Source organism: Agaricus bisporus, assembly GCF_000300575.1.
Source record: "Agaricus bisporus var. bisporus H97 unplaced genomic scaffold AGABI2scaffold_11, whole genome shotgun sequence".
Classification (NCBI taxonomy): domain Eukaryota; kingdom Fungi; phylum Basidiomycota; class Agaricomycetes; order Agaricales; family Agaricaceae; genus Agaricus; species Agaricus bisporus.
The window spans coordinates 252047-270053 of NW_006267346.1; the positions used below are offsets into that span (position 1 = coordinate 252047).

The following is an 18007-nucleotide window of genomic DNA, read 5'->3' on the forward strand; positions in this document are numbered from 1 at the left end:
CGCCGGAAACTGTTGCTAGGAATATCAATGCATTGGTAGAAATACATGCGAAAAGTCAAGGCTGATATTAGCGGTGATTAACACTATACAAAATATGGCATATTCTTTCAGGGGAATATAAGCGGACCTGGAGCAATCAAGCAGAGTGTAAACGACGCACCATTCTACTCGCGACTTTCCCTCTATCCCGTTCGTTCTCCTCTGCAGCATCATATACGGTAAAAGTTTGTTCTCCATTTTCATGCACAGTCATGATTGAGGCCATGTTGCCGCATCTTTTGGTAGGATAAGCCGTTAACAATATAAACGATGTATACGAAGCAGATATACATACCTGTAGCAATAATTGGGTGCTGACCAAACAGTGACAAGTTGTTCATTGAACATATACTTATAGCCTTCTTGCACCAATTGATGTGCCCGAGCGATCAACTTTAATGAGTTTGTGTGGTTAAACTGCTTAAACCTTCAGAGTGAGCCAAAAATAGATAGCTAATAACTGACCTGCTGTGTGATGTTTCCGCCAAACAGCCAACCAGCGCCCCTTGGACTAACAGCCCAGTTTTCAATGTCGTCGGGATCGGACCACATAAGGTCTACAAGCGAGTGTAAAAGATGTGGTTCAGTTGTCATGTGGAGGAATGACGTACCACAAAAGGCTCCTTCGTGAGGGATCTCTTGGGCACGCGACAGTACGCGTATTTGATCCAATGTACGAATATCGGGTGATAGGCCGCCATGTACACACAGAGTTTCTCCGTCGATGATCTGTACATGTTTGAGGATAGGAGATATGAGCGACTGACCACATTCTTACGCACCGCAGCTAGATTTAGATAATCAAACACGCTACAGCAGGCTTTCCACACCGTTGCGCTGCCATACTTTTGCTGACATTCATCTAATAATGAAACTGAGTACATTGTGACTAGTAAAACCACTAGATACACACCATAAAACCCGTAAACTTGAGTTATCTGCCGGCTCTCATGATTGCCTCTGAGTAAGGTGACCTTGTCCGGGTATCTGGAAATCGCTGTCCCATGGAGTGTTCATAGCTTAAGATGCAGAAATTACATACCTTGCTTTTAATGCAAACAACAGTGAGACGGTCTCGAGGCTGTAATGGCCTCGATCGACAAAATCACCCTAAGGAGTACCGTCAGGATCAGCTTTTTTGACCCCGCCTGCCACCACCCCAACAGAAACCTACTACGTGCCATGAAAATATAGCTCGTTTCCGGCACGCTTCCGCCTTTGCGCAAGAGCTCCAGAAGATCCCAGAACTGGCCATGGATATCGCCACAGATAGTTACCGGACTCGAGACAGGCTGGATGTTGGATTCTTCGAGCAGAATTGAGCGTACATGGTCGCACAGGAGCTTCATGTCTGGCTCCGAGAGATGCTGGCACTCCATGAGCTGGGCTATCCACTTGTCCGGGCTGAATGGGGGCATGGTGGTTGTGGATGACGATGAGGGGGAATTGCGACCCTGAATAGTCGTCGGCCGTGGGAAGCCGGAAATTCCGCAATTCAGTTTCGCCACATCGACATTTGATTTTTGTAGACGGACCGCGACATGCGGCAGCTGTTCTTTGTTTTCCTGCTCGTCCTACAGTCCTGTCTCGTCCATGCCGTCCACAAGTCCGATGTCGGCCTCATTGATTGGTACAAACAACTCGTCGGCGTGCCTCTGACCACGACAGCCAATTCACCTACCTTTCACCATGTCGGCGGACGAGATATTATCCTAACAGCAACAATGAGCAACGTGTTGGCAGCGCTAGATGCAGCGGACGGACAAGTTGGTGAGTACGCCGACTTTATTAGGGTGCTGTTGTAACCCGTCCCTTTGTGTAGCGTGGCGGTACATCTTCGAGGGCGAGGATATGATTGCTGGTTACTATGCTCATGACAATGGTAGGCTCTGCCATTCGTTTCTTCAAGGCACATCTTATGCTAATTCACTTAGTTGTCGTAACATTATCTGGAACCGGCGGCGAAATCTTGCGGACATTCGACATACAGACGGGAGTTCTCTTACTCGAGAAACAACTCCATCCCCCGCAACTCGGTCATCGGGCCGAACCTCATACCCTTGGAAAACATGTTGTGTTTGGCGACAACAACAGCACGGATATCTACGTTCTGACGAACGGGTACAACTTTGCTCACATGAATCGCGAAACTGGAGAAACCTATTGGGAGTTTGCCTCGCCTGATGCCAGGTTCGCCATCCACGCCGACTGTTTTACACTATGCTGAATGACCCTAGCTCATTAGTGATTCATTCAAAGCTTGTCTTGACGCCCTCCGCCCTTTATCTTATTGGCATTGCCAAGTCATTGCAGTCCTATACCCTCCATGTCACGTCTTTGAATCCAAAGACCGGTGAATTAATCACTACCGCAAACATTCCCTCCAGTATCGAGAACCCAATAAACGGATTTCAAGTACTCTCTAACGGTATTTCGGACAATAATCGAATCGTTTGGTTAGAGCATGGCACTCTCAAACACGTCCTTCTCGTACCCAAATTGAATTCAAAACCGGTTTCTGTGCAACAAGCAGAATTCGAATCCTTCGTCGATGTTGGTCTTTCAAAGGACGCGCACATAGTTGCTATCAAAACCGATGGTGCTGCTCGTGTCATCAAGTTGATTGAGGATGGTATAAAGGGAGTATATGACTTTAAGGATGAGGTGAGGATCGTAAGATTAATCCACACTAGACATTAATCCGATTTTCAGGCCACCACGAACGAGGAACAACGATTTCCTGTATATTCAGGCAATGTAGAAGAGACCGGGCGCGTTCATGTTGCGAGGGTCTACTGGAAACAAGATGTCAAGGTAAATAATGATGTTCTAGAGTTGCTTTTCCCATGATTGATTCGCGAGGCAGCAAGTCGCCCTGGAAATTTATTCAGGAACGCCAGACTTGAGCTTTAGCTTGTTCGATTTTGACACTCTCAACAATGGAGTTATCAACTTCGCTGCTTTGAACGCTCGAGGCACTGGTTCAAATGACGTTGCTCCTAGGCTCCTCATCTCGACGTATACTGGCAATGTTCAACTGGTTGAAGGCACACAAGTGAAATGGAATAGGGAAGAAGCTTTGACCAGTTCTGTTGTTGCCGAATTTGCCGAGCTACCACCACCAAAAGCGGTGGTGGGTGACCATGAAGGCGAGTCGTTTGTGAGTCGAGTGATCCGTCACGTTGCAGACCTTCAGGTAAGAGAGTTTGTCCTTGCCTCAATCTATATCAAGCTCATTTGCGTATAGAAATTACCCGCATATATTCTCCATTTTCTGAAGCGGTTTGTCATGAATCAATCATCCCTTCTAACCACAAAGAACAACATTCAGTCTGATGAAGCTGTTCGGGATGAGTTCGGCTTTAGACAAATCATTGTGGTGGCCACTATGTTTGGAAAAGTGTATGGCATTGATTCGGCAACGGGAAATGTCGTCTGGACGAGGTTACTTGGTTTAGGATGGGCCGCCAACGGCGGTGCACGTCTTGCCCCTTTGAAACTCTATACATTCAATGGGGAGGGTGTTGGTGGAGAGGGCAAGGGCACGAGGTCTGATGTTGTCTTGATTGTCCAGAGGACAGCGGCTAATGTAAGCCCTCAACATGCTTTCATCTAAATTTTCTGATTATTTCACTTAGACGTTGGTTGATACGGTGTTGTTCCACATCGATGCAGCGACAGGACAAGACCTTACAGGTAAAACCGCCGGGAGTGATGTGCTTGAGGGCATAGATATCGTACCTGGAGTTATGGTGGAGTCATATATGCTACAACTCAAAGGGCAGAAATTGGTGATGCTCCTTGACGAATATCTTCAGGTATGCTGATGGTTTCTGTTGCATCATCCGTATGTGTTCTCATGCGAACGTCTAGACCTATACATACCCCGACACCCCAGAAGCTTACGACCTGCTAAAAGAGGTTGCTTCTTCATTGTACTTCCCCTTACGCACCAACTCAAAATCGCCTTCTCCACCTGGTTCTCCCAGGCAACGTCATCTCGTTGGTTACCAGGTTGGTATGAATGACGAGCTAAGCAAGGACCGTCTGATAGCTCATCCTGTATGGACGTTATCATTCCGAGATGGTGAAACTGTCGTTGGCCTAGTCAGTCCTCAAAAAGGTCCCGTTGCTAGTTATGGCAAAGTTATGGCAAATCGGACGACGTTGTATAAATACTTGAATCCACATATGAATGTGGTTTTGACCGATCAACGACAAGGACGGCCAGTGACGAGGGACACGAATGCGACGACACCTACTACGGAGCACCCGGGTTGTGGGGTTTATGTGGTAGATAACGTGAAGGGTTCTATTCTATATGAAGCGTCGTTACCTTCACCGGGTCCTGGGATGAAGTGCAATGTCAAGGCTACATTGACTGAAAACTGGTTGGCGTATCATTATTATGATCCGGAGGAGGCTGCTGTTGAGGAAGCGAGAGGTTGGAGATTAGTTACTGTTGAGTTCTATGAGGGTGATATCGATAAAAAGACCAAGAGGTACGTCATTTGACAATGCGAATGCAGCTTCTGAGCTGACATTTATCGGTAGTTCCGAAGCGTCTAGTTTCTCGGAAGCTAGTACGCAAGTACAGATATTTGAAGATGTTTTTGTATTCCCGCAAGGAATCACTGCAATGACAATGACTAAGACCAAGTTTGGTATCTCTACAAAAGACTTGATTGGTGATTTCGTTCATTCGAGCTACTATTTTCCGTTCATTACTGACCTGGGGATTTCTTTAGTTGCAACGAACAGCAATAAGATTCAGTCATACCCTAGAAGACTTCTCGACCCTCGTCGACCACGCCGAAAACCTACAAATCAAGAACTCGAAGAAGGATTAATGCAATATGAGCCCGTCTTGTTCGACCATCCCAAATCCGTCCTTTCACATGAATACGACGTAGCGCGTACTCAACATATCATCACAGCTCCCTCACTTCTCGAATCCACTTCACTCGTGTTCGCAACTGGTTTAGATATGTTCCTTACACGGACATCACCGTCTGGGACGTTTGATTTGCTGAGTGAGACGTTTAATAAGAAGCAGTTGATATGGACTGTTGGGGGGCTGTTGGTGGCGCTTTTGGTAGCGTGGCCGATGGTGAGGGAGAAAAAATTGAATGGGAAATGGTATTTCTAGTGTGCTTGTGTATTTATCATCGGCTTTATATAAAAGTACTTAATTGACCAACGGCTTGGTATTTTGAATCCCTAGTTTGATGCTGAATTTGGGACAATGTCGCTTCAATAGCGATAATCACATTATATGTCATTGGCACGAGATACAGGCCCACGGGCCAGGTCAAAATAGTCGGTCAAGGAGCCCAATCGCCCAGTACCAGTCAAAGTCATCAAATTCAAGAATATAAATGAAGAACAACATTGCCCAAGTGGCTTGGTAGAAACTCGGTCATTGCGGGACAAAACACCTTGGCGCTTTCTAAAGCCCTGTTCAATTTTAAATTTGGGGCATGCAGTTCAAAGGCTTCACTTTTTCAAGAATAATACCGGCTAGAGACCGACATCACGAGCTATATCTTTCTGAAAAACAATGAGTAGGTCAGGCTCGTGTTATACAGATAAGAACGCACCGCCAAACGACCTCTGAAGCTAGTTGGATTCTTCTTGAAGAGATCGATGAGCGCCTCGCGAGTTTCCTCTTGAGAAGGAATAACAACTTCCTCTTCAGCACGGGAGGCAATTTCAATCATTTCTCGAAATTTTGGATGTTGAAGGGCGCTGAGAGGCTATATAAAACATATGAGCATGTACCAATGAAGTATCAAATTATTCACATACCTGATTCCGCGATTAGAAGGTGGATGTAAGGTCAAGTAAGGATCGAGTGTGCTCTGCGATGCACGTTTGTTTGTCTTTACATGCTTCTCAGCCTTCCGGTCAGCTGGTAACATGGACTTAAAGTTGTTTTGGAGAGCCCATTGGTAGTATACGCTCTATGATAGATAAGCTTCTTCCCTATCAAAATACGATTAAAACAGACCTTGTGAGTGGACGCCATGTGGCGTCGTAGCGTCGTCGTTTCAGCAACGATCCATTTTTCACGTCTTTCCTTTCTGTGGTCGTGTCCTGTCAGCCATATGTCAAGAAAAGATAAAGGATCTTATCTACCGGCAAGTGAGGCATTGTCGCTTTCTGGCATCACCGATTCGCTTTCCAATCGAGAAAAAGAAATTCACATCCTTGGTTTTGCTCTCCCTTGATATTATTTCGTCTTCTCGGACAAAATTCAAGTGTGAGCTCTCGTCGTCGTCGTTTGCTGGGTGTATGCAGGCGCACTTTGTTAGTTTTGAGCAGTGACATAAGATTATAACAACCACCTTCAAAGTCTATGTAATCTGTATCAGTGTTATCTTCAATTACCTCTATTGCTTCTTCCTCAAGCTCAATTACTTCTATTACTTCCCCACCCAAACAAACTACTTCAACGGGTGAAGGTGCGCAAGCGACTTTCTTCGCAGACGCTAGCGAAGTTGACGCGGCAGTCAAATGTGGCTGGGAATATGTTTTAAAAATGATAGGGTTAGTTTTATCTCCGCGTGATCGCTTGTAAGAGCTAGTTGCGGCTTTCAGCATGTTGTCTGCCTTGTGTGAGAGAAGTCGTTGTCGTTTCTGGGTGCGAATCATTGTCTGTCTGTCAGGTTATGCGTTGTGTGTCCCCACACCGCACCTTTCTAAACGCAATCAATAAGCTGTACATTGACGCCGAGATGCCGAAACAAGCTGCCATCAGATATCAACAAGCCGGGGCCTGAGCCGGAGGCCCGGGCTTTGCGCCAGGCCCTAGATCAGAGCCGGCTTGGTCTGGCCTGGGCCTCAAGCCGGAGCCGGTAAAACACGACGTAAGGCCGAGACTAACGCTAACAAATGATTCTTGTATCAAATATTTCGTCCAACTCCCTCTTCGCACCCTGTTTCGTGAGTCCTGGAAACCTTGAAGAGTGTTGAACTACAGGGCCTAGGTGGGCGCCAAAATAACCAAACGTGGAGGATGTCCTACAGAAAGATTACCTTCAACCATGTGATGCTTCGCAATGAGCAAGTTGATTACCTTTTGTGTACCCAAAGCAATAGCCATAACGATTGCAACTATTGGAGTATTTTCAGCTTCCCAAGAATGTTAGTGAATATTCAAAATGTACCAATGGGATAAGCCAGGCCTGTTTTATCAGAACCCATTGAGAAGACGGCCGTTATAGAAAGTCTGTACTACCAGGATGAACTCCTATAAATATATACGGTGCATTTTTGACACACCCGAATCCCATAAAGGTGGCTAACGTGGTTAGGGTTAACCTGACATATAATGTGACGAAGAGTTGACGATCAGCCTCAGCAAGACGTCGGAGTGCATCTGAGGACCGATATATGGTGACAGCCAGCCATACTGTTAGGAAGAAATCAGTATCACGATCAACATGTCTGACACCTCGTACCTTGTAATGGTAGCATGATCGATCCAATTGTCGCCGCGACACCTCCCGTGATCGTACTCCTACAAATGTCACGATTGAGGCAATCTAGCAAACCTCGGCAAACTAAATACGCACGGCAGATTGTCTGCAAGATGACAGAAAAAGTTAGTGGGCGCTCGCCCCACTAGATGAAAGCGACCTCCAGGGAAGATCAACTGCTAAATGAATATTAATAGAAAAAAAATCATTGGTCTCATGCGTACCAAAACCACTTCGATAATGATCACTATGAAAATGAGCCATGGCGTGACAACAAGCTTTGGCAATAAACAAACAAGGTAGAAAACGAGTTTGATTCTGTCTTACCCAGAATGATCTCCGCCGCTTTGAAACGTTGAAATTACCGGACCTCAGCTCCCGAAGTATCAGACCGAGCTACAAAATCTCGGTCGACGGATCCAATGGGATGTAAACGAGCACTGACTTCAATATAAAGATTAAACGTTGCGGAAGTGACACTGAATTAATCTTCAATAAGGGGTCCTTTCGAGGAAAGAAAGATCAATAGTAAGACTCACAGCGCAGGAACTGCATAGATTAAAAGTGTCTGAGCGAGACACAGCCCCATTGGTGGCTGGTCAGGGCCTTCTTGTCTTCCAACGAGTAGACCATAGCTCAGGGAATAAACGAACCACGCTGCAATCAAGTTATACCAACTGGGACTGCGAACTACGGATTTTGATAGCATTGCAGGGACTAGTGTGCAAAGGATTAGTAGGACGGATAGTAAGACACATATGTCAAATGCCACGACCGTGGTGTGTGTAGCCATGAAGATTGAAAGGAGCCGTAGGCCGACTTGAAGATACGGGGAGTAAAGAGAAATGTCAGAAAGGCGGATCGGAATCAAAGAACCTAAGAGTGCCGATATGCCATGATTTAAAACAGCTCTCCCAATGACTAGCGTAGGATCAGGTATTTTATGATTTTGAACTGTCGACTAGTAAATGATGCCAGCAGAAATTCGGTAACATCCACATCACTGGGAGTCAAAGATGATCAAGTTCTGATTACAGGCACATGTGACACCTTTGTGAAATTTGTGAGTGTCAACGAGTTCGGTGTGTGTTCTTCACTTGTGTATGACTCTTTCATTGGACGGTATAAGTAATAGTTCTATGGCGGCGGTGCTCACGCCCTTCGAAAATTTCCGGTAATTATCATTTCATTTTCAAGGATCTTGCACAGCGTCGCGAGTCTTCATTATAATCAACATCATCAGATGTGCGTGAACAAGTGTTGTGGATTGAACAGGTGTAGCTGTGTTAATAAAAGCTCAACGCCAACATTCCATGCACAGCTGCGCTTCTGCGGGTGACGTTTAAGTTGACCAACTCACCTCAGAAGTGTCAATCAATAATTGGGCGTTGTAGCCAGGTAGGACAACCGTCGTGTACGGCTTGCTGCAAACCAGAAAACTCTAGATCATGCACTGAAAACCGTGTGACTCTGGACTTTGGAAATGAAGCAGCTCAGATTTAAACTCATTACATACCTGAAAAGGTCGGCAAGAAAGTTGAAAAAACTGTAGTAACTGATAGTACTGGGATGTTGTTTGGCTGCGACCTTGGAACCAAACATAACCGACCGTGTATGTCCGACGCCGACGTCGAGCATCGTTTCCGCCATGTTTCGGGCAGCGTCACGTCTGGTGAGCTGTTTTATCCTTGTTCATTTCCTTTGTTAATCCTTGTAGCCGACGAGGGCTCTCCTCGCTACCTCAACTGTAGGAGCGATCGTCCTACAAGAAACACCTCGAGAAAAGGTATTTACTTTACCCAGCCCAAGTTTCAGACACACATCGGAAATAGCTCAAATAACCAGCTTTCAATATACCCTTCTCCTAATCCAGATATAATCCTTGTAGAAACGCCTTCTGCTCTTGAAACACAGATTGGCGTCATCCGAAGAAGCATCTGCCAAACCTATAGTAACGGGCATGCGTATGTTCAAGGATGGGTCTCGAGATGGATTGGGGTTGAACACGCTGTTGAGAGTTCGTGGCGGCTTTTACTCCTCATATAAAAGAAAGGCTCATATATCTGTTTTCAGGGCGCGTTAAATCTATCGTCACACCACAAGAATCGCTGACACCTGGTTTGCTCTATGTTGGTGTTGCCACCCTTACTGGTTCAATTCTTGCCCGTAACCGGCGTCCTATCACCCGCCTAATTCTTCCCCCTGTTTTCTTTGCCGTCTCTGCCAAACATTTCCTTCCCAAAACTACTCATAATCTCTCGGATTACCTCGGTTCCATTGAGGATGCACATTTCCCAGCTTTCGCAGAAAAGCATGAAATAGCCAAGCAACATTCGGCTATGACATGGGATAGGATAAAAGAGGCTACTCAGGAGACCAGAGGTCATATAAATCGTGGCGCTCTCAATATTGTCGAGAAAATACAAGAAGCTACTGGACTCAAGCTTCGCGAGACTCTTGGTTTAGGAGAGGAGGTCAAGCAACATGTAGAGGAGAAGGTTGCTGAGGTACAGGAAGCTGTCGAAAAGGTGGCAGAGGAAGCGAAGACTAGCGTTAATCAAAAAGCAGAGGAAGTGAAGGAAGCTGTGAAGGACGTTGTGAAGAGTGTCGAGCAGGATTTGACGCGAGAGGAGACGGAGAAGAAGAGCGAAGAAAGCTAGAGTCAATAGATCCCAATGGGTACAGTTCTAGAGATACGTGAATCCACTCTTCTTTCTATCTTCTTCCACGTGCGAATCCATCATCCTCTGGCCTAATATCAATTTTCCATAAAGTAAAATGATCGACACGCCCCGTAAAACTGGAAGAAGGTTTGACTTTTTGCCGTACCGGACCGCTATTATCTATAATACTTCTGTGCCATCCGGCGGCTCGAGCAACAACAGGTTGAAGGCCGCCTATTCTCCCCCGAACGATCACCTTGTTGGATGCTTACTGTTTGGGTATGGAGGTCAGCCGACAAATCAACTTCTATCCAAAATTATTCTGCGGTCCGCTCCACGTCTTATGACCTCTTCGCATAAGTATGCGCTATAGCGTTAATCAACTTTGCCTCCTCGATGATATTTCTTGCATCTCTTCTTTTCTACGCTGGCCTAGGTCGCTGCTTGGCACCTTCCGGGGAGTGGGACAAATTCAACTTTGCCCCATCTTCTAGAATTGTGACCGCAGTAGCTATCCATTCTTCTCATGGTCAGATCACAAACCCGGAGAACCTCGTTGAGGCGCGTGGAAAGACTACGTTTTCGTCGTCCGGCAGCTGGCTGGCGCTGGACTTCGGTATCGAAGTACGTGCATGAACATGATGTTTACGTGGTTATTGGCAAGAATTGAAACTCTTTCATACAGGTTGGAGGTTTAATTTCGTTGAACATTGATTCGGCTCCCGCTGGTTCAGCCCTCGCACTTTCATTCACCGAGTCGTCCCAATTCATTCGCCCAACCTCTTCCGATGATTCATCATTCCCTTCGGAAAATACCACATACGACGGAATATTACAGGTTCAAACACCTTTAAAAACTGGATTATGGGAACAACCCTCAGCTAGTCTTCGTGGAGGATTTCGCTACCTGACTCTCGTCTCAAACTCAAAATCGCCTTTGACTTTGTCTAATGTGACTTGCACCATCTCTTTCATGCCTCATTTCCAAGATCTCCGAGCCTATACCGGTTATTTCTCTGCCAAACATCCAACGTTTCACGATGAAGATTTTTTGACTAAGCGTTAGATTTATCATCCCATCCGTGAAACATTTCTGTTGACGTGGCGTTCATTATTTCAGTCTGGTACGCAGGCGGCTATACCGTTCAGACCAATACAGTCCCATTGAATACGGGACGACAAGTACCTTTTGCACATGCAGGGAGTGAGTCTGCTTATCATTAGCGCATTTACGGCTCAGATTTATTTTTTACCATCTTTCATCCACAGCTTGGGCGAATAATGCTGTTCTCGGCGTAGCAGGACCTATCATTGTAGATGGTGCCAAGCGTGATCGGTAAGGCAAACAATACTTGTCCTCGTCACTCTCGGCATGACACTCGAATTTTACAGAGCTGTTTGGCCCGGTTAGCGGTTAAATCCTCGAATCAAAATGATGTACTGAATTGAACCCCTGTAGGCGATATGGGGATTGCTGTCCCAACTCAATTCGTCTCCACCAACGACCTTATTTCAACACGAAATGCTTTGGCTACCATGTTCGCCCATATCAATCCTAACGGTGCATTGCCCGAATCGGGTCCTCCGCTCAGTCAACAAGGTTCCGATACATATCATGCATGGACACTCATTGGGACTCGTTAGTTCTTTTTACGGCTTGTTCAACATAGAGATCTCTAACTTGAACGCTGTCAGATAATTACCATCATTTGACTGGAGATAAGGAATGGGTGCAATCGGTTTGGTCCAATTTCACAAGAGCTGTGACTTTTCTAGAACAAAAGGTTGACGAGACCGGGCTTATCGATATTACTGGCTTGCGTGATTGGGCAAGATTAGGTGGAGGTGGTCATAATTCTGAAGGAAATGCGCTATTCTACGAGGTACTATTTTTTTCGTTCAAACGTCAAATTCGCGATCAACGCCGTATACTATGTGTTACTAGGTTCTTGTTACAGCTTCTGATCTCGCCGCTCAACTAGATGAGATTCAACAAGCCAATCGATGGTCTTCCAAAGCGATATCACTGAAACAGAGGTTCAACGATGCGTTTTGGGATGAAGATGCTGGGCAATACAAAGACAACCTTACTACGACTTTACATCCACAAGATGCAAATTCGCTTGCTGTCGTTTTCAATCTTACAGATTCGCAAGAAAAGAATCGAAGGATTAGTGAAGGATTACAAACGAATTGGAATGATCTTGGTCCTGTGCCTCCTGAACTTCCAGATACGATTAGTCCTTTCATCAGTGGCTTTGAAGTAAGAGTTCTTTTTAAAGTTCATTAATCATTTATGAACTCCCTTTTAGTTACAAGCACATTTTATTGCCGGAGAAGACAAACGTGCGATGGACCTTCTTGAGAGAACTTGGGGATACATGTTATATACCAATATCTCAGTCCAAAGCACACTCCTCGAAGGTTTTACCGCGAATGGATCATTGAGGTACACCCCAAAATAAAAAAATTGTATCCTCGTATTTTGCGTCTCAAAATATTTTTTTCTCCACAGTTATCGATATTATCGCGGGTACAACAACGATCCTGCTTATACATCTCATAGTCATGGATGGAGTTCCGGACCCACATCAACTCTAACGTTTTATCTTCTGGGATTGACAGTAACATCAACCCGGGGACAGACTTGGAGTTTCGCTCCGCATCTTGGTACCGGTGTTCCCGCAGCTGAAGGAGGTTTTGAAACGCCACTAGGACGATATGACGCGGCATGGTCTTTTGATAAAGACGCCAATGGCAATGATGTCTTCAATATTCGTATAATGACTCCACAAGGAACACAAGGTATAGTTAAATTGCCCAGTAATATGATGGCAAGTTATGTTCGAGATGGGGAAACGAAAAATGTTGTACTGGGTGGGCCAGCTGAGATGGAGGTGACTGGAGGGAGACATGATATTTCTTGGAACATTGTTACACCTCTTGTTGAATGATGAAAAGCGCGTTTTTGTATGTCACATTATCGTGGTGATTAATTCTGTCACTGTGGCTTTAATTGTTCAAACTTTGTTTCACGGTGACGGACGGTGTCATTCCTCAATTACAGCTAGAACTGTTCAAGAGAAAGGAGTGCCGAGGGTACTGAGTAGATTGACGGCGCCAGAGATAAAACCGGAGGCAGTGAAGTTTGCCCAGTTTGCCCAGACGACGCCACCAATCCATCTGGTCAAACCCGTGACCCCTTCCTCAAACTTCATTCTTACAGCTTACAGTTTAGTAATCGGAGCGTCATATATCTTGACAGCTTATTTCTTGGTCGTTTCGGGAAATCAAATGAGCTATAAAAAAAAAGGTGGCAGTGAGTCGTTGACTGGACGTTTTCCATAAATCACCTATCCGGTAGATGCATCGAAGCGATATAAGAAAGGAGAAAGGGGGGCTCTTTCAATTCATCAAATACACTTTGTAATCGCGCGGCCGTCTTTTGCGTAGAAAAATAATAGAATGGCATGTACAGCCTCCAGGCTACTCGGCTCAATTCTCCAAACTATATAGAACACCTACTTATAATTAATAACCCCTTCAAGCTCTCAACGTCAGTTCAACGTCCAACGTTCAACTCTCTCTCTCTTACAAATCCATACACCTCCGTCGCATCATCCATCATACATATGATATACTGCCGATACCATCCAGCCCTGCAGCCGAAATACAACAACACTAACTCATGATCAGTAGCCCAAATAAGAATCACATTCACAGGAAAAAAAATATATGTGTATGTTTGTGCCTAATGCCAATTCGGCATGTCTCTCGGCCTAACTATGTATCACCAAGCAAGTACTAAGGGTTATAAAAATATCTCTTGAAAGCTTCGAAATGCCACTTCATGAATCATGCGATGATCATGTGGCTCAGATGTGGCTATTCCAACCATGAACAGACGATGAACGAACAAGGTAAAATGGAGCAAAGTGGAGATCATCTAGTTAGTGTTTTGTCATTTCTGCAACGAAGAAATGCGAATCATAACATCGAGCAAAAATGATTTATCCATTCAACTTAAGACGCCGAAGCCGAAGCCATATTGTAGTTCTCATTGATGATACTGTATTAACGTTAACAATCCATCATCGCTCATAAACATCGTTCATCTAACATCTGGGGTGACACGAAGCATAAGGTATAATACGTATACACTAAAACACAAAAGCGAGTGTACAAATATTCAAAATGTTACACAACACCAACAACACTCTTTCTCATGATCAAGCGGTCATTTTTCGTAAGAAAATCGGGGGTAAGGCAGGGGAAATCATGGCTTCGGAGAAAAAGGGAGCAAAGCATGAGAAATAACCGTGGAAGCGCATCGTTCATATCATGCCAAAACAAGCAATATAATAATAACGGTTAGAAGGGTGGTGGGGGGAGGGGGGTATTAGGAATCGATGCCGGGACGGATGAGGGCTGGATGATGATGCATGGCCATGACGAGGATAGCACTGGAGGAATCTTTTACTGATCCAGAGGTGAGGTGCGGGAACGAGACAGGGACGAAAATAAACGACACTATGTGGTTACACCACTAGTCATACTCTCCCGCCCTTTAGCTTTCTCGCTTCGGTGATCATCATCCAGATGATGCGACTCCTCAGATAGCACAAGTTCCACAACGCCCATCTCTATATGAGGTAGCTCCTCTTCATCATCACGGGGTGATGAACTTAAAACCGTTGCCTTTGTCAATGTTGGTAACGTGGGCGATGAAAATGAAGATGATGGTTCTAGTTTAGAGGAGGACGAGGATGAAGAGGAATATTGCCGAGGCATAGCGATGAGGACTGCCACACTGACTTTCGGTGGTCCAGTTGATTCCACTTCAGTTAGCGGTACATCCTGAGAGGAACCATTATTGACTGGATATGAGAGGGGCAGCGTAGGTGGTCGGGCAGTCGTGCTCAAGATGTCCCTTACGCCTTGGCCGATTCGACCCAACAACCTTTGAGGATTAGACGTTCGTCGTCTTCCTTCATCGCCATCAGCAGCGCGGTCATTACCCGCATCAGCTCGTGCCATAGTGATCGAGGTCTGCGAGCGCTTTGGGCCATTCACATATGACACCATCAAAGGCTTCATAGAATCCCAATCTTTATCTTCCGAAAAAAGTGACGTTGAATATCGGCGTGTTGGATGGTGGAGATCAAGGTAGGCATCCCACATGCGTGGTTTTTTGGAGAGATCAACGCGAGCACCGGTTCTACCAGGGGCAGCTGGAGGTATCCAAGTGCCATTCCTGATTGCCTCTTCGATTTCTCGTCTATGCCGTCTGCGTAAGATGTAGGATCGGACGACGATGGCAGCAGAGACACTGAGAAGGAGGACGAGGGTGGCCAAGAAGGTGTATACTATGAGTTGATTGAAGGGACGTGCGGTCAGTCGTTGGTCGCCCTCATCACGAGAGACGAGGAAGTTGTGGAAGGGAGACCTACGATAGAGAGAGGCGGACGAAGCGAGGGAGGGGCCGTTGTTGCCCTTGGCATCGCTGCCACCGTTGTCACCGGTCGACATTGAGGGAAAAGGTGTGATATCCGAGGCGGTGGTGGTGGGAATGAAAAGCGAAGAAGAGGCCATTGGAGATGGGAAGCAAGCGTAGAAAACCACCACCCACGCCGTTCACACAGTCGGCTTATTTTTGGAATCACTGCGCACTGCCTTCCTCCAAGCCAACTCCCACCCCGGGCCTCGTCCGTCAAGCCGCTCTAGCGAAACACGCGGCATCCATTAAGCGTTACCCGTTGCTAAACCACTTTAATGGGAGGCTGAAAACTGAACTCATTTCTGGCATTCAATCGCTCACATGGTACAGCGTGTCTTTTTATCCTCAACTTGTGACTAATGGACCAAAGTATTTTAAGTATTTGATTCGCTGCCTCGGCCGTCAAATCAAATTCATGTTTAAGGATATTTCAACCGCCGGTTACAGACAACCTCAGGAACACACGAAACAGAAAGGGGGAGGGGGAAGAGCAGAAGTGAGCAAAAGGTAAAAAATGATGAAGTCATGTATCTCACATCGCTAAATCAGTTGTCGTATCTCGAGTTATAAATTACCATTGTGTGGGACATCTATAGCATAAAGATATCCAAAGCCACAACAGTCGCCACAGCTTAGCTTCTTCCAGTAGTTATGGAGTCGGCCATAATTATCTTCTGGTACATAATTAAACACTGCCCATAAACCATCTGTGTTAGCACAAATAACACAAGTACGAGCCCATTACCAACAATATCACACTCACTCCCAGCCCCGGTTCCAACAAAAAACACACCAACTCGCAGTGCACCAGATACCTCCGAACCAGCAAAAAGAAATAAAATTGTTGAGAATCACATATACCAAATCCAAATGCAGAGTAACCATAATCATGCCAATCATTAAAAAAAAGAGAGAGAGAGCAGAATCGAATCATCAAAAACGAAAAAGTAATCCACGAACGAAAAACAAACAACAAAGCATATGACGAAAGTAAAGTAAAAAAAAACGCGAAAGGAATGTATACCAGTACAAACCAAAAAGAGAGAAAAAGAACCAGAAAAAAAAACACACTCAAACCATCCCCCCATCCCAACTCGCCCTCTTCCTCTTATTCCCATCACCCTCACTCAAACTCCCCACACCACCACCACCACCATTCAAAACCAAATCCTTCGGATTAACCACCACTTGCTGACTTTGTCCTCTCTGATGCTGATGCTGATGTTGTTGAACCGGATGAGAAGAAGGAAGCGAAGCAGAATGATGAGGATGTCGCTGCTGCTGCTGCTGAGGTAGTTGAAAATGCTGTTGTCCTTGTCCTTGTCCTTGTCCTTGTTGTTGTTGTTGTTGTCGAGCAGTAGCAGCACTAACCGAAAACTGCGAAAACTGCCTCGTCAAATTCAATGGCGTATTGAACACGTTCCCCGTAAACGGTTTCAACCCTCCCCCTCCCACATTCGTCCCACTCGTATTTCCATTCAAACTCGACGCCGCACCATTATTCATATTCGCCGAATTCACCGACGCGGCAGTTGCACTCGTCGTAGCAGACGCAAATCCAAACCCCGAACCTTGGCTCAAACTACTATGATGTCCAAACGCATGATGATGATGATGCTGCAATTGTTGTTGTTGTTGAAGCTGAAGCTGAAGTTGCGGAAGCTGATGAGGATGAGGATGAGGATGATGATGATGATGATGGTGTACGCCGGCATGATGCCCATGCCCATGCATATAAAAAGGATGAGCCAAATCCAAAGCCTGTCTCGCCTCCACCTCCGCCTGCGTCATCCCACCACCCGAATTCATCGTCGTCGTCATCGTCGTAGTAGAAGTAGTAGAAGGTGCATCAACCACCATCGCACCAAACCCCTGTTGCTGCTGCTGCTGCTGCTGCTGTTGTTGCATCAAAATCTGATTACTATTCTGCCCATGCCCAAGATTATAATGCAAATCCAAAAACGGTAAATCCGGATTCGCATAAACGTCGGTATGACCTTGTTGGTGATGTAATTGTTGATGTGAATGTTGTTGGTTAACAGACAGTCCAGAAGGAGACGATGACGAGGATGAGGATGACAATAGTCTACTAAACAACGACGGAGTCGTAGACCCCGCAGCACCCGAACTCGCATTCGCATTCGTCGCCGCCGCCGTCGTAGCCGTAGTCGTAGCCACATCCGCCGAAGCAGCAGAAGCAGCAGCAGAAGAACCACCACCACCACTACTCGGAGTCCCAACAGAACTAGCTTTCGCCACCGGCGTCTTCGACCTCCAAATCTCTGAATGAGAAGGAAAAGGTGGAAACACCGTCGACATCGATAACG

The 18007-nt window shown here is 45.8% G+C and overlaps 8 protein-coding genes across 8 annotated transcripts; 3 read left to right on the forward strand and 5 right to left on the reverse strand.

Annotated features, from left to right (window-relative positions):
- Nucleotides 1-83: 83 nt before the first annotated feature.
- On the reverse strand, nucleotides 84-1477 carry AGABI2DRAFT_187853 (serine/threonine specific protein phosphatase; the record flags this gene model as incomplete). The annotated part of the gene is made up of 10 exons (XM_006455575.1): nucleotides 1214-1477; nucleotides 1183-1187; nucleotides 1082-1149; nucleotides 953-1026; nucleotides 822-901; nucleotides 651-768; nucleotides 505-596; nucleotides 335-456; nucleotides 161-275; nucleotides 84-104 (listed from the first exon to the last, which is right to left on the reverse strand). Exons 1-10 carry the CDS (start codon nucleotides 1455-1457, stop codon nucleotides 84-86), a joined length of 939 nt encoding a protein of 312 aa, XP_006455638.1. The 5' UTR covers nucleotides 1458-1477.
- An 87-nt stretch (nucleotides 1478-1564) lies between these two features.
- On the forward strand, nucleotides 1565-5247 carry AGABI2DRAFT_227089 (hypothetical protein). The gene is made up of 11 exons (XM_006455576.1): nucleotides 1565-1809; nucleotides 1862-1921; nucleotides 1974-2229; nucleotides 2277-2703; nucleotides 2752-2853; nucleotides 2906-3235; nucleotides 3287-3628; nucleotides 3678-3857; nucleotides 3913-4541; nucleotides 4594-4727; nucleotides 4788-5247. Exons 1-11 carry the CDS (start codon nucleotides 1581-1583, stop codon nucleotides 5186-5188), a joined length of 3090 nt encoding a protein of 1029 aa, XP_006455639.1. The 5' UTR covers nucleotides 1565-1580; the 3' UTR covers nucleotides 5189-5247.
- A 312-nt stretch (nucleotides 5248-5559) lies between these two features.
- AGABI2DRAFT_121541 (hypothetical protein) lies at nucleotides 5560-6693 on the reverse strand (the record flags this gene model as incomplete). The annotated part of the gene is made up of 6 exons (XM_006455577.1): nucleotides 5560-5589; nucleotides 5640-5787; nucleotides 5848-6002; nucleotides 6050-6122; nucleotides 6178-6325; nucleotides 6387-6693. 6 exons carry the CDS (start codon nucleotides 6691-6693, stop codon nucleotides 5560-5562), a joined length of 861 nt encoding a protein of 286 aa, XP_006455640.1.
- Nucleotides 6694-7024: 331 nt separating this feature from the next.
- On the reverse strand, nucleotides 7025-8229 carry AGABI2DRAFT_121542 (hypothetical protein; the record flags this gene model as incomplete). Its single annotated transcript, XM_006455578.1, has 9 exons — nucleotides 7025-7155; nucleotides 7209-7270; nucleotides 7324-7453; nucleotides 7503-7561; nucleotides 7617-7699; nucleotides 7745-7767; nucleotides 7817-7838; nucleotides 7891-7999; nucleotides 8060-8229. 9 exons carry the CDS (start codon nucleotides 8227-8229, stop codon nucleotides 7025-7027), a joined length of 789 nt encoding a protein of 262 aa, XP_006455641.1.
- A 939-nt stretch (nucleotides 8230-9168) lies between these two features.
- AGABI2DRAFT_227093 (hypothetical protein) lies at nucleotides 9169-10276 on the forward strand (the record flags this gene model as incomplete). The annotated part of the gene is made up of 4 exons (XM_006455579.1): nucleotides 9169-9192; nucleotides 9238-9306; nucleotides 9366-9537; nucleotides 9594-10276. 4 exons carry the CDS (start codon nucleotides 9169-9171, stop codon nucleotides 10178-10180), a joined length of 852 nt encoding a protein of 283 aa, XP_006455642.1. The 3' UTR covers nucleotides 10181-10276.
- A 303-nt stretch (nucleotides 10277-10579) lies between these two features.
- On the forward strand, nucleotides 10580-13137 carry AGABI2DRAFT_210102 (hypothetical protein; the record flags this gene model as incomplete). The annotated part of the gene is made up of 10 exons (XM_006455580.1): nucleotides 10580-10807; nucleotides 10869-11244; nucleotides 11304-11387; nucleotides 11453-11519; nucleotides 11576-11589; nucleotides 11643-11822; nucleotides 11879-12066; nucleotides 12129-12446; nucleotides 12496-12632; nucleotides 12699-13137. 10 exons carry the CDS (start codon nucleotides 10580-10582, stop codon nucleotides 13135-13137), a joined length of 2031 nt encoding a protein of 676 aa, XP_006455643.1.
- A 1323-nt stretch (nucleotides 13138-14460) lies between these two features.
- On the reverse strand, nucleotides 14461-15781 carry AGABI2DRAFT_195061 (hypothetical protein). Its single transcript, XM_006455581.1, has 2 exons — nucleotides 15634-15781; nucleotides 14461-15549 (listed from the first exon to the last, which is right to left on the reverse strand). Exons 1-2 carry the CDS (start codon nucleotides 15773-15775, stop codon nucleotides 14714-14716), a joined length of 978 nt encoding a protein of 325 aa, XP_006455644.1. The 5' UTR covers nucleotides 15776-15781; the 3' UTR covers nucleotides 14461-14713.
- Nucleotides 15782-16751: 970 nt separating this feature from the next.
- Nucleotides 16752-17999, reverse strand: AGABI2DRAFT_121546 (hypothetical protein; the record flags this gene model as incomplete). The annotated part of the gene is made up of 1 exon (XM_006455582.1): nucleotides 16752-17999. One exon carries the CDS (start codon nucleotides 17997-17999, stop codon nucleotides 16752-16754), a length of 1248 nt encoding a protein of 415 aa, XP_006455645.1.
- Nucleotides 18000-18007: the final 8 nt, after the last annotated feature.

What these genes read in the sequence shown, in the direction of transcription:
- AGABI2DRAFT_195061 (XM_006455581.1), bottom strand. Translation starts at nt 15,775, where the DNA reads ATGGCCTCTTCTTCGCTTTTCATTCCCACCACCACCGCCTCGGATATC. An exon ending in TTCGTCCGCCTCTCTCTATC is followed by an intron (nt 15,550 to 15,633) that starts GTAGGTCTCCCT and finishes ATCAACTCATAG; the next exon opens with TATACACCTTCTTGGCCACC.
- AGABI2DRAFT_227089 (XM_006455576.1), top strand. Translation starts at nt 1,581, where the DNA reads ATGCGGCAGCTGTTCTTTGTTTTCCTGCTCGTCCTACAGTCCTGTCTC. An exon ending in ATCGATAAAAAGACCAAGAG is followed by an intron (nt 4,542 to 4,593) that starts GTACGTCATTTG and finishes ATTTATCGGTAG; the next exon opens with TTCCGAAGCGTCTAGTTTCT. An exon ending in CTCTACAAAAGACTTGATTG is followed by an intron (nt 4,728 to 4,787) that starts GTGATTTCGTTC and finishes GGATTTCTTTAG; the next exon opens with TTGCAACGAACAGCAATAAG.